Genomic DNA, 14,578 nt, shown 5'->3' with positions numbered 1-14,578 from the left:
ACCATCTCACTTTGAAGCTTGAGTGGCTGTTACAGTGTAATATCAAGTCATCTCACTGGTTAGAACACCACTATTGTGCTATTATGCCTCTGTTTGGTTAACCCACCGCTACATCTGTGTTGCAGAGAATAGACAATCAGTCACATCATCAGCAGAACACAAACAAGTGCACTGCTATATTTCAAAGTACACATTGGCTTCTTATTGTCTGCAATGAAATAAGTAAATTAGTACTGGTTTTAGGTATATAGCTAAACATGCATCCTCTAATTTGTTATGGAACTCATGATGTCAATTGTTGACTCCTTCAGGCCTTTTATTAGTTAGACTGAGCTGCGGCTGCATCCAGGAAGTGCAACATCTTTGCTCCATTGAGACTCTAAACATTTCCAACCTCCGCTTTCGGCTTTTAGTGTTTGGTTCAAGAAAAAGACTTAAGACCATTTGGATGCAGCCCTGCTCTGCTCAGGATGATGGCTGCTAGGTTACACAAGGACAAATGTAGATTCCCCTCCCTCAAATGTGACTGGAGAAGAAAAATAACAAATTTAAAGTAGGAATTTTAATACATCCCTTTATTATCTAAAGGGATAATAACTGGAATGCTCTCTGATGGTCTTGTAATATAATAATCTGGACCGCAAAGAAATGATCATGCTTTCCTTCGGTACGCAAGAGAGCATCAAAGACAGTACTGTAGGGCTTGAAAATGGCTTGCAGGCCTTTTCAGCAGCATTCGGCACTGAAGTGTCTGACCTGAAATAAGTTATCTTTGTGTGCCGTCGGTGAGACTCTGTTGACAAGAGGCCAAGACAAGCCTCTGAATGACACAGAGTCTGCCAAGTGACAGTGGAACATGAGGTCAGCTCTAGTGTAGAGAGTGGCTGACATTCATAGAAATGACCGTACCATAGCTTCAATAGTTCAAAAGTCAGACCTATTACTATTTTTATCCCAAGTATGGATAGTAAATGATGAGGTGCCATTTTCCTAGTATGCTTCATGCTTTGGTATAGGTCTTTATTTTTCAAAATTGTGTGTTTTCATGAATTTTCTTCCGCTTTGAGTTGCATAAAAGGGTGCTTATCGTGCTACATATTGTTTCTAATGACTATATGGCTAAGAGTGGGCTAATTTGTCATCTAATCACACCAAAAAAAACTGAGCCTAACTTAGTTTTTAGAAGCTGGTTACAGTGGGGATAATTATCCATTGATTACGTGGTTAGGGACTAGTACATATGAAATTACCTCAAAGATTACCTGTATTCTTATTTATTAATATCTCTAGTGGCTATAACCAATATTCCTTTATTAGCAATGAATCACATACATGTAGGCCTATGTGAAGGGGGTCGCTTGTAGTGATGGACATACAATAATTACTCAACCCTGCAGTTCCCCTCAGCTTGAGCTTTGTAGCAACGTTTAAGTCGTTGTTTTGGTTTCCCGGTCCTTTTTGTTTGACTCTCACCGCTCTCATAAGGTTGTTTTCGGCCATAGCAGGCAGTTGTTAAATGCCCAGCACTGCATACCGAACGAGTTAGCAACTAGCTAGCTAGCTAGTGAACATTGGGCAACTGTAACATTTAGCTAGCAGCTAAATAGCCAGATATTTGCCTCAGGAGTTGGTGGTAGCAGCAAACAGCGATAAAAGGAGAGAAAAATGTTCAATTTACACGACTCCAAAATGAATGATAATTTTGCTCAGGATGTGTAAACAGGCCACTGTTTGCTAACAAGTTTGCAATATCAACTCAAAAGTATATATAAGTATTATGTTTATGCTAGCTTGTTAGTGTTAAGCTTCTTTCCGCTGCCACCAAGTGGCCAAAAGTCATTTTTGCAGGTAGAATATTCCAATGATATTCTGCTGTGACTGCATGAAGCCTATAGCGTCTTTTTTCATGACTGAAGTTGGTTCTGGGCTAATTAAGAGGGGTGGGGAAAAAAATTGACATTGACATTATCTTTTAAAATGGCACCTCATCATTTCTTACCCCTTTAGGAAACCAGTTAAGATAGCTTACTCACCAGTGAAGTTAGGCCTTTAGTGGCCTACTACGCTGTGTGACCCTGCTATATACTGTAATGACATCCTTACTAACAAAACTTTGATACTTAAAGTTTTACATTCTATCTTCCCTTTTGTAAGTAAAAGATTGAATGTATCCATTATGTATATTAAAGCATCTCTTAAGGTTTACGAAGACAATGAATACATGCAGGCAGGTCATACAAGTTTTCCTTTTGGTTTGATAATTGATCATTTTATAATTGTGTTGATATAGTGCATGTAACATTACTTTATTAGAACCACATGGTGTTTAAATTGAGATTTACTGTGCATGTGGCGTGTGAACTGTTGACATGGAAAAAGGAAAATGTTGGTGTAGGACAGAATGACACGGAAAAGATAGGTGAATGACCACAAGTACAGTAGTTCTCAAAAGCAGGGATTACTACACTTTGTAGTTTCTACATAATTACAGTTTGCAATCAAAACTCCCATAACTATTTTATATTTTTAACTCCTGAAACCCAGACTTCCTTTAGTGGGACCTCATTGTGCATGTGTAGGAATCTGTATTCTTTAACCTTAGAACCAAGAGAGGTGCATCGGCATAAAGGTCATCTGTTAAAAATTCATGTGCTAAGGTCACTTTAGGTTGAAAGATGAAGATGTATTTTCTTGTAATTAAAAAAAATACAGTGCAACCTCAAAAAAAAAATGGGCTTTGTTTGTTTGTTTGTTCACCATCCCTTTCTAGAACACAATTTACACCATTTCAAGTTTCAGTACCTTAAAATAAATGTTGAAATGCTTAGATTAGCTACAGGTTTTTGTCACATCTGTAATTTCTAACGTTGAGAAGTTAATGTCAAGTTATTTATAGCCTAAGTAGGTGGTTCATGTGCTCTTACCAACTCCTTATTGTTTGACAGATTACTGATAGAAGCATTGTACAGTGGAGTGGAAGCATACATAAAAAGTAAACCTGTCTCAGCAGGCTAAAGGTCCACTCTGTGGAATATTTAGATTTACACTACAGTATACTCAAAACAGGCAGTACGCTTACTAAGAAACACTTGATTTTGAAGTGTTCTTTTGATGTACCCTATAGTCCCACAATGCATTGGTCAAGGAGAAGGAGGAGCTGCTCACAGCTGGGGAAAAAAGTAACTGTGGATAAAGGTGTAACAGATCCATACAGTAACAGCTTACAAATCAACTATTAAATCGATTAAACGATTGTCTTGTGCCAACAGTACACTTTGACGAGTAGTATACTGCATATAAATATGTATTATGGGATTAGGACACAACAAGTGAGTTAGTGAAGCCATCTGCTGGTGAAAAATGCACATCACTTCCATGACTCCTACAGTGCAACGATATGAGTTGACCACAAGATGGCAGCATAGCCAAGTAGCCCCGTTCATTTATTGCAAATCCGGATTTGCATACACCTTTAGTGTCGTTTTATGTTCATTGTAATAGATTTTAATGTTTGCTTGTTTATGATTTTTTTTTATATTTCTTTAGGGCTACACGTTATAATATATGGCCATAGACCTGACAGAAATCTTACTGGAACATGCATGTTGTCCATCAAATATCAAATATCTTATTAGTGGGGGGTCTGGGTGTCCTCCCCCAGGGAAGTTTTGAGCATCAACGACTTCATTTCCTGTATTCGGATACAATTTTATGCAACAATTTACGGTGGAAATACCTTATTTAGCCTATGTGAAGAAGAAAATAACAGATGAAAATTCAAAATATATCAAAAATATAATGGAAAGTATGTTGTTGCGTGTCATTGGGCATTTTCTAGTGGGTATATGGACATTCTGGAGCTTTCCATACTGCCTATATACCTGCGCATCACATCTACACCACTGCATAGCAGCTCATTCATATCGTTGTAACGTTAAATAAATAATAAAAAGAAATCGATAATCAAAGAACTGACAAACCATAAAATGTGTTTCACATTGTCTTCCAGAAGAATAGTTTCATACATTGTGAAGAGATGCGCATGCATGAAAAACATATATCTTTATATATTAAAAGAAGTCTGACTGAGAACATTATTTGTTGATTTTATGATACATGGTTGTACACATTCATCAAGTTCTATTGTTATATTGTTATTATTAATTTTTTATATATATTTTTTTTTTATTATTGAGCATGTTATTCTCTTGCGCTGTGGGTCAGGTTGGGGTCGTCCCCTATCTGGATTGGTAGAGCTCAGGAGGAGGGGGGGAGGAGTTTGGTGACGTCCTCCGTCTCGAGAGTCACACGCCAAGTGGATCCCAGCTCGTCCGTCACCACACACACGCCACTCTCTGCCCGGGAAGGCGGCTGAGACGATGCCTGCGGACAGGTGACCACCGCCGGATCCCCAAGCACATTTCCGCTGCTCCATCTCACAAAACATGGCGAGGAGGAGGTGGTGAGGGCGGCGGCGGAGGGGGGAGCTCAAGATAGAAGCGCTTTTCTGGGAGGGAGAGAGAAGCCCACGGCGCTCTCTTGTCTCGCTAAGAGGATAAAGGAAAAAGGGAAATCAAGCTATTTATAAGCGGGACTATTTGGAATATCCACCGGCGACACAATGAGCGGCGGGCCGGATGAGAGCTCGGTGCGCGTAGCCCTGAGGTAAGGATGCAGCAGACCCTCCTCTCTACGAAGATGCTCACACCTGCTACAACCATGCACATGTTATTCCTGCTTCTGTTTGGGCTTCACTGTGTATTATATTGGCCGTATATTCAGCTCAGACACCCCAACCTACCTGTGCCTCTTCTAGTAGCCTACATCCGTTCTTCTTCTTCGATCTCCAAATTCCTCCAAAGCAATACCCCTACTACTACATGTTCTCCTGTCCATACCCATGCCAGGAGCTGCACTTCATCGATGCTCATGGCATGATTGACACAGCACATAAAGACCAGTAGCCCATGATTACATCATGAGCTTCTTTTGTTAATACCGGCACTGCATGTGCTTGCTGTGTAGTGGATTTATGAATGAAGATCTGCAGCTCTGAGGGATTAGGCCAAGGAAAAGCCTGTCACTCTCCCCTGACATTGTGTGACTGTAGTCAGAACGGCACACGGATAGACAATGCTTTGGGTAGCCACATACAGGTTATTACTGCTTGTGATCCCATTTGTTTTCAGGCATTTTACATTTTTTTTAATTTGTAGTGTATCATGGGTTAAGTTTCAGGCAGTTTGGAATCGCTCCATTGTACTGATCTGACCCTTTACCCCCTTGGCCAATCCACGCTGCGACTTACACGGCAGACAAACTGAGATAGCCACCGTCTGGTCACTGCTTAGATCAGCATTTCTCAGAAGTGTTTGTGTGGTTGGAACAGTAAGACTTAAGAAATCAATAGAGTGACATGATAGGAAGGGCAGGCACTTTTGTGTGTGTGTGTGTGTGTGTGTGTGTGTGTGTGTGTTTGTGTTGGAAAGACAATCAGAGACGTCATGTGAACTGGATCAGTGGACGATAGAGGACAAAAGCATGTACCTCCTCATGTTTCTCATCCCTCTCTCTGTCTCACTTGTCATTGTGCATTCAGACTTTGACCCGGGACTCTGTTTATTGTGCCAACTCCGTTTAAAAGTCTCTCTCTGTTATAGATAATACACTATATAATCTGTCAGTATATCCTATCATCATGCACTCTGGTTCTCAGCGCCGTGAGGTCTCATCAATAACACTGAATTTGTCTGGCCTCCTTAATAATTCAATATGGGCATAGGTTGCTTTCTTAGTTTGCTGTAGACACGTTTCAAATAACTTTTAAGCTTTTCAACACACAGACACTCAAAACATATTAACCACACACACTATACACCCAAGGCTAAAGAAAGGTATGTGTGTTTGTCTCTTTGAGTGGAAACTACCTGCTATTGTATCTTCTTAGAAAGATCAGGCTTCATTCATTATTTGTAGAGCTCTGTTGTCTTGTTTGCTTGTTAGGTTTCCACCTTTAGTCCTATTGGTCAGTCAGCTATTCATTGGCTTACCCTTTCATATAGGCTATTTTTCTTTCTTTCTTCCATTCACTTATTCATTTGATGGGAACTTTTAAATGTATCAGTAATTATATATGAACTAACCTACTCTCAGCAGACATGTTATGGGTACACAACGATTATGCCCCTCTGTCATTAAATGATTGTATGAGAGTTGCATGACTTGAGGAAATGTTTGATCTGAAAATAACAATTAAGATTAGGTAGGTAATATGACTTGGATGAAGGGTCGAGTTGGGTTTGATCGTTTTGATTCTACGAAACTATGAGTAGGCCTAATACTTGCTCCTCTGTGGAAAAAATCTTGAATCCTGTTTGTTGTAGGTAGAGTCAGCAGTTCAGGGCCTCTTCTAAAGGTCAGCTGTGGTGACACCTGAAAGTTCTTTGTAAATAATCTCTTATTTAACACATACACAAGGTGATCCACTTCCTGTCACTGTGACTCAGCTGACCTTACCTGCAAGCTCACAGAGCTTATTATTACTGTATGCTGTGTGCTTTATTTGCATGAATGAGTTATAGACCTTTTTCACAGCAGACATTTGGACTTAAACTATAAGCCCATGTGAAGCTAATAACATTAACAATGGCATTTCCATTTAAGTGTCCTAGGACACACCAGTGAGCCAGCGTACAATACCAGAACTCTAGAACTGGCAAAACTATGACATGTCAAAATATCTGCTGTGAAAAAGGCCTGTAAGGAAAAAACAACAACATTGAAACAAACATAAACCATTGGTATTCAAACTGGTTGATAAGTAATATTAAAAAGTCTATTGGAACATTTAACTTAAAGCTGCACTTATCAATATTTTTATATGAGCAATGAATCAAATGACTATATGCAATGTGAAAGGTGTCGCCCATAGACCCATAAGGGAAAAAAAGCAATAATGTTTCCTGCTGAGTCAGCAATTACATACTTTCAAGGAGTCCCATGCCTTGCATCTACAGTGAAAACATTAGACAATTCCCTATTAAACAACCTATGAATTCACTGTGACAGCAGAGGTGAAAGAAATACAAACTGTAACAACATAGTGTTCAAAAGTTGTCATAGTGAACACCTCCTTAACAGCGACATGGCAGTGGACACACCCTCCTACACTAGCAAATGTGAATATTTTTGCTATGTTTTTACACCAGTACATCATATCAATATCTTTACCTGGAAGTTGAATTGATTTCACTTAATAATCCCTGGAAGTCGCAACTTTTCATCTGCTATTAAATCACTGTCTTCATCTCTTTGAACATCAAACCGCAGCTCCATGTTGGTGTTTTCAGCTCGATTAATCGCTGTGGCAACATTCTAATTATTTAGAGTTTGCTTTGACTGTCAGATTCTCCCCACTCTGTAATTGTTTAGTTAGCTCTTTGTGTGTGTTTGCAGTAATCAGCTAGCAGGTTGCCAGCCAATACCTGTCTGAGCCTGCGAGGCTAATGCTGTCTGTTAGCAAGTTCCTAATCCCCCATCCCAACATGTCCAGAGTGATGAAATGCTTCTTTATCACCCTTACTCACTTTTTTTTCTGAGGCAGAACAAGAAAGAAAGGGGTCTGGAGCCTGAACAGAGGGAAGGTGTTTCTGGGAGTTTTGATTTATAACTGGAAAGATGATGTAACTGGCCTCTTAATGGGTTATTAGATGTGTGTGCTGTGCTGCTATCTCTGGTTATGAAGATTATCCCGCCTGACAGCATACAGATGGGTCACTTCAGTAACACATTGTTGGATGATTCAGCAAAACACACACACACACACACACACACACACACACACACACACACACACACACACACACACACACACAGTTGGTGTTTGCTGGGTTATCCCTTGTGTGAATGTGCTCCAGATCTTTTTTCCTTATGTAACATCTGTGTGCGCGTGTTTGCAATGTGTTTATCCCGTCCCATATTCCATGATCAAACGATACAGGAAGTTAACGATTTATCCCAGAGAAGTAAGTCACGGTACATACTTTGCCCAAAGGAGCCTCTCAAGTAACTTATTAGTATGTCGATATCCTGAAAGTGCAGTTTTAATAATTAAGAACCTACAGCCAAAACTAGCCAGCAGTGAGGAATGAGGTGTTGTGCTGTTGAATTAAGAACAGATAGCTCTTCCTCTTTAATTAGAGAAGTTAGTCAGTGGTTGTGAAAATGGAAAGCTGGAAGGTCATTTGTAATTTCTTAATTTTCATGCTTAAACTGCTTGCTTACACTTCCATATCACATAGAGCATGTTGCAGGTTAATGAATCTGTTAGGGAAATTGGGAAAATGCAAACTAGACCTACTCCTTTTTACTAATATCCAGACTTAACTCCTATTGGCTCCTCTCAGGTGTCTGTCAGACACAAGTCCCACCTTCTTGACCTTTGTGGATTGTGTTTGAGGGCAAAGGCTGTGCGCCTGCTGCCATGATACAAAAGCTGTGTGTGTGTTGTGTGTGTTGTGTGTGCATCAATAAACCCATGTCCGTCCAGGCATATTCATGATAAATATTCATGAACCAACTCCAGTGAACTGAGACACAAAGCAAAGCATGCTGAAAACCATCTGCCAGCTACTGCCATGGGATATTGCAGTTACTGAGATATTGACTAACGTCAGTCAAACTAGCACAAGCAGAGGTAAATTCAATATGGATTTGTTTTTACTAATACAAGGTTAGAGTTGTGATTACTGTAGCTGTGTTTTAAAGCCATACTTTTTCGACTTCCTACCATAAATGTACGCAAAACGTTTTGTCTGTTACGTATTTCCCCCGACTTTTCCGCTGCTTTTACCAAGTCTTTCATCTAATGTCCCGTGTGTGACATAAGTGGGCTTAACTGTCCTTTCAACAGACAACATTTCCTGTGTGTGTGTGTGTGTGTGTGTGTGTGTGTGTGTGTGTGTGTGTGTGTGTGTGTGTGTGTGTGTGTGTGTGTGTGTGTGTGTGTGTGTGTGTGTGTGTGTGTGTGTGTGTGTGTGTGTGATCCTCATACGCCCTCTCTTGACAGCCACCATCCTCTGCCACCATCAAAACCTCTGCCTCCTTCCTGTCCAGCGACCTTTGACCCAGGAAGCAGTCAGAGCTGTGATGAAACCCTGAGTCAGCAAAACACTCTCTCTGTCTTTTTTTTTTTTTTTTTCTCTCTCTTTCCTGCTCTCTTGATTCTTCTTCATTTTCCCTGGCCTCATCCCCAAATGCCCTCTGGGCCTGGCACATCACTGCCTAGCTGTTTTCACAATGAGAGAAAAGACAGAGTCAAGGTCTTTTTCATACGTCTTTATCATTTCCTGTAAAATGCTGTGAGCTTTCCCAAAAAAACATTAAAGATGCAACCTTGTTAGAAAATGACTGGAATTCTACTGTAGGAGCAACACTTCACATCCATATTGGAGCCTTCTTTAGTATATGGTCTTACAGGTAAAACAGTTATGCATCTTAATTGACAGCAGATTTAATGATGCACCTGTCCTACTGCACTCTTGATGAATTCATTTTAAATGTGACAATTCTAGGGATAATTAGCAGATTGCAATATTACATTAAACAGTTGATTTTCAATTTTTTTTTATTGTGCTATGTTTTTAGGCAATCACTTTTCCAGTGAGAGAGAGTTTGGCTGTATTCAGCTTCTTGCAGGTTGAAGACTTGTTAGAGCTTGCTGCTTACAGAAGTACACTGAATACGATGGATTGGCTCTTGATGTCAAGAGCAGCTGCTCTAGTAAACAATGGAAAGATTGTCCGACTGTGTTGTGGCGAGTTAAAACCGTAGTCGCTCATTGTTGCTGAGCCATTTTCCCCTGCCCAGAAGGTCTACTTTCTCTCTTTTATCTACATCTTTCCAGCATTTCTTTGTCTCCTCACTCATCCTCTTGCTCTAGGCGGCCATTAGACGGTCAACAGACAAATGCAAATTTACAAGTGCACCTGCTGCCCCATGTACTACAAAGGAGCTGCCTGTGTGTGTGTGTGTGTGAGTGTGTGTTTGCATATTGTTCTATAAGGAAGTCATGACGCTTTACCTGAAGGCGTTCTTGCAGTTGTATGATTCTGTTTCCTGTCATAGAGTCCTAAAGAATAGAATGAAGCTTTTCAGTATTTCTACTTCAACAGAGGCCTTTGACTAGAAATAAGATTTGGCCTGTAATAGCTGCGTGCGTGCGTACGTGCATGCATTGTGCAGTGTGGCCCCTTATTAACCTCTGTTGGACAGCATCAGTCCACAGTTAAAGCACATCAGAGGACTAAAGTCCACTCATATCTTCATCAACACACTCACTGACATTCTTTAGCTGCTTATTCGGCTGCGCGTCACTAAGATAGAGAACACTGCCTATTGCACTTTTGGCACTTCTATTAGAAATTGAGAGCTAATTTCCCAGTCATTATATGTCATTATGCCTTTATGAGTTTCCTTTTCTACTTTTATATGCAAAGAAGAGAAGGCATCTAACAAAGACGATGTAGATGAAGAGGAGCAAGCAAGTGTGTCAGAGAAAGATTTTTATAGTTTTGGGACTTGGTCGTATCATCCAAAGAATCAATATCATATTGTGATAAAACTTGTTATTTACACCCCTAGTAAAGATTTATTAAGAAAATTAATCTTTTCAATTGTGTAATTTGTGGTGGTTATTCCTAGATGTGATTGTTCAGTGTTGTATACGGTATATTTAGGGTGAACTGGTAAAGCAAAATTAGGCCAGTTTTGGGATAAAGCAGGTTATGCGTGATGCACCAGATTATTTTGCATGAGATTGAAACAAATCTGGATTTGAATTTAAAAGGAAAAAAAAATCAAAAAAATATGTGACTCTACAAGATCGGGTCAGGTGATGAGTCAGTGTTCTGGTAGCAGTGTTAAATGTGCATAAAATAGCCTTGTTGTCGGCTGCCTTGTGGGCTCAGATGTTCCTTTCTGTTTCTGCTGAATCACTCTGTGCTGCCCGTGCCAGCTGTACACGGCGTTTGAAGTGGACCTCAACACTAAACCAAAAATAAAATAACTGAGGATTAGAGTTGGCAGTTAGGAATGAAACATCGGGCTTTGTTTGTTTGTCAGTGATGATGCAGTGTCCGATGCGGAGTGATCGGCCGCATCCCTAGGAAGCGATTTGATTGGCTGATTGTCAGAAGGAGTGATGTCAGCATGTGGTTTTATTGGCTTTGTTTCAGGAAGCATGAGATCAGCAGCATGGTGCTGACGGACTGACTCATCTCCTTTTTTACCAGCATCACCTCATTACGTGTTTGCTCTCATCCTATTACATTGATCATTAGGTCAGCAGAGGGGTAATGCTGATGGCTATGATTTTGTTTTTTCTTCTATTTTTATATTATCTATCCACTCTTACTGACAGAATCAGGATCCAAAATGTCAAATGAGGCAAAGTAAATTCTTAAGCTGGTTGAGATTGAGTTAAACTTTCATCAGTTTAACTCCGCTCTGAAGTGTCACAGTATGAAACCTCTGAGGCCGAAGGCGTACAATGTCTGGGTTTTCTCTGGTTAAGCATGCGCGTGTGTGCACGAGGAGCCCACTGTTTCTCAGGCTGTCGCTGTAATCGCAGTAATGAGGACCTGTCACATGGGGAAAGGCTGACAAAGCCCCATCTGTGTGTGTGTGTGTGTGTGTGTGTGTGTGTGTGTGTGTGTGTGTGTGTGTGTGTGTGTGTGTGTGTGTGTGTGTGTGTGTGTGTGTGTGTGTGTGTGTGTGTGTGTGTGTGTGTGTGTGTGTGTGTTTATTTGTATAGGTATTCTGTATATGGACTATACTGTGTGTGTGTGTGTGTGTGTGTGTGTGTGTGTGTGTGTGTGTGTGTGTGTGTGTGTGTGTGCATCCCCCTTCAATCTCTAAGAGTCAGTGTATCTCATCACTCTAAACTCCTCACATCAGTCAATGCCAGCTGGAGGCTTCACTTATTGAACTGTGCTTAAGAGCTGCTCAGTTTACCTCTATATCTGTAGTTATATTGGAATAGCACTGATGGTCACAGTTTACATGCCTGTGTCTTTTAGCTAAACACTGAACTCCATAAGATGCAGATACTCATAATGAACTGTTTCTTCAACAGGAGATGTTTAGCTATCCTGAAATTACACTTTTGTATTTTTAATATTGGTAGAATTTAGTCATTTGGCAGCCACTTAAAAGTAATTACGTTCAAGTTCCCAGTACTGTCGCATAAACAATGAGCTAGCACAGTTAGCATTTTCTTTTAGAAACGAATGCGCCTCTGGCCGTAAGCTAACAAGCTATCTGAGCAGTTGGGCTAACATTTAGTTCAATATGGAAAGTAAACATGCTTTCATTTCTTTTTTTGGAATTGAATAGAATGTATTGCAGCTTTCATCATGTGCTTATTTGCGTCCTTAGAAAGAGTTAGATAAGAAGATATCTGTCCTTGCAATATGAAGCTGGAGCTAGCTGGGAGACAGTTATCTTGGCTGAGCACTGAGACTGGAAACAAGGGGAAACCGCTAGCGTGGCTCTGTCCAAAGCTAAAAATATCTGCCTCACTAAATAATGTTGTTTTGTGATGTATAATCCACACAAAAACAAAGTGTAAACTTCAAGTTGCTGTATTAAAGGGGATTATGTGCCAGACTATTTATTTGTCGGTATTAGCTTCCCAAAGCCATAGGCGGATTTTGATACCTAAGGAGAGAGAGCCGGCCTGTTTCCAATGCTAAGCTAAGCTAACCAGCGGCCGGCTCTAGCTGCATTTGGGCCGTACAGCCATGAGAGTGAAATCAATCCTCTTATCTAAATCTTGGCAAGCATATCTTCAAAGATGTCAAAAATATTTAAGTAAACTACTAAAATATAGGTGTCTTACTTTATGAATTTTTTGTTCTTTTGGGTTGGTTTTGAACTAATGGCCACCTCCTGCACAAACTGTGCATCAAAATCCTTCCTGGATTGTGTATGTATTGTGATAAAACAACACAAACCTTTATGCTGTAATGTAAAGTGCCTTGTGACAAATACTTCACAATCCACTATGTAAAAGTATATCTTTAATCCTCTCCACTCTGGAACTTCTTATTGGTTTTTTTTCTAAGCATTCCCTCCAACCAGCTGAAACTGTCTCAGCGGATTAATGCATTGAGCAGTTATGACACAAAGGTTTTCACTTGGCCTTGGGGGGGCCCTGATCCTGGTGTGTGTGTGTGTGTGTGTGTGTGTGTGTCTGTGTCTGTACCTTTTTTGTATGTTTTTTTTGTGTTATTTCGTAATAGTAATAATTGTTTTTTGACTTTGTAGAACTACTTTTTTAAACTAAAATCTCACTTCAATACATAACACAAATATTTGATATACAAGAGGAGCAATATACGAAATATTAAGCATGGCTAAACATTGTAATTACATAACCACTACCCTAATTACGTTTAGTGAACAACTCCCTAAAACAGTGAAGTTGCATGTCCACAATAGTATGAAAGTGTTGAGGCATGCTTCTCTATGTGTGTGTGGTTATAAGTGTGCGATTGTGCACATTTAGGAAGTGGCAGAGTTAAATTTCCTGGGGAAACCGCCTGTGAGGAGCCTGCGTGTGTCACCCTAGAAGGTGGATTAGCGCTGTAAGTCTTCACAGTGCTGAAGGGCAGCCCTTATTCAGCCAGGAGAAAAGGGTGTTTTCAGTTGAACCCCAGAGTGAAGCCTTCCAGATCATAATCACAGCTAAAGTCAGTCACACTAATAATACACCAGCAGGACGTGCTGCACACCTAGCTTATCCCTCACCTGTTTACAGTTAGCTGAGACGCGTGATGCCAGAACTTGTATTAGTTGTGAATACATAATACTCAAAATAGAGGTCCATTGTGCCACAATGCTCAAACTTCATTAATGAAAGGCTAAGACATACTTGACATTTCTTTATTTGAGATCTGTAACAAACCATCAGAGATCTAATTATGCACAACACGGATTAAACCAATTGTCTAGAGGCAGATTTATCAGAATTGTGCATTGGGTTGGCATGAGATTAACCTTCCTCTTTAGAGTAGATGAATTGAAACAAGGTGTCACAATTATTTGACAGTGGTACTGTCTTAATATTGGTCCCCTTTAGAGCCAAGGAATTTAAAAGACAAAAAAAGGCTGAACCGGTTTTGTCTAAGGGTCTTGTTATGTGAAAGACCATCATTACGCAGACAGTTAATAGGTCTGACTGTGGCGGCCTCCTAATGCAGAGATTGTCATCAGTGTTTTGTCTGGGTTGTAACCATTATGTCTCGTCTATTTCTCTTTTTTTTATCCTCTTTCTTTCTCTTTATCTCGCTGACATTTTCTCAGATATTCATGTTCCTCTTTAGCCCACGCGTCTATCCCTCTATGTATGGAGGACCCCGGAGATGTCACACACAAAACAAACATTGTATCACACTGTGGAGATGAACACAATCAGAACGACTGGGCATTTATTCTAAATGGTGCCACAGTTGTACAGACTTGTTCCCTTGGTTCTTCTGTACAACAAGCAACCATTGACTTTAATTATACTTCACCG

At 40.2% G+C, this 14,578-nt stretch overlaps 1 protein-coding gene across 4 annotated transcripts in view; it reads left to right on the top strand.

Annotated features, from left to right (window-relative positions):
* The first annotated feature begins 4,542 nt into the window (after window positions 1-4,542).
* Window positions 4,543-14,578, top strand: part of LOC120553351 (kinesin-like protein KIF21A) — a 38,117-nt gene continuing 28,081 nt past the window's right edge. For all 4 annotated transcript variants that reach the window (XM_039791682.1, XM_039791680.1, XM_039791681.1 and 1 more), the window contains exon 1: window positions 4,543-4,665. In XM_039791682.1, the coding sequence (XP_039647616.1) occupies window positions 4,622-4,665 (44 nt within the window). In that variant the 5' untranslated portion in view covers window positions 4,543-4,621. The remainder of the gene's footprint in view (window positions 4,666-14,578) is intronic.

The sequence above is a fragment of the Perca fluviatilis genome, chromosome 23 (assembly GCF_010015445.1).
Source record: "Perca fluviatilis chromosome 23, GENO_Pfluv_1.0, whole genome shotgun sequence".
NCBI lineage: Eukaryota > Metazoa > Chordata > Actinopteri > Perciformes > Percidae > Perca > Perca fluviatilis.
The sequence above is the reverse complement of the archived record's forward strand: the minus strand, read 5'-3'. Positions and strand labels throughout refer to the sequence as shown.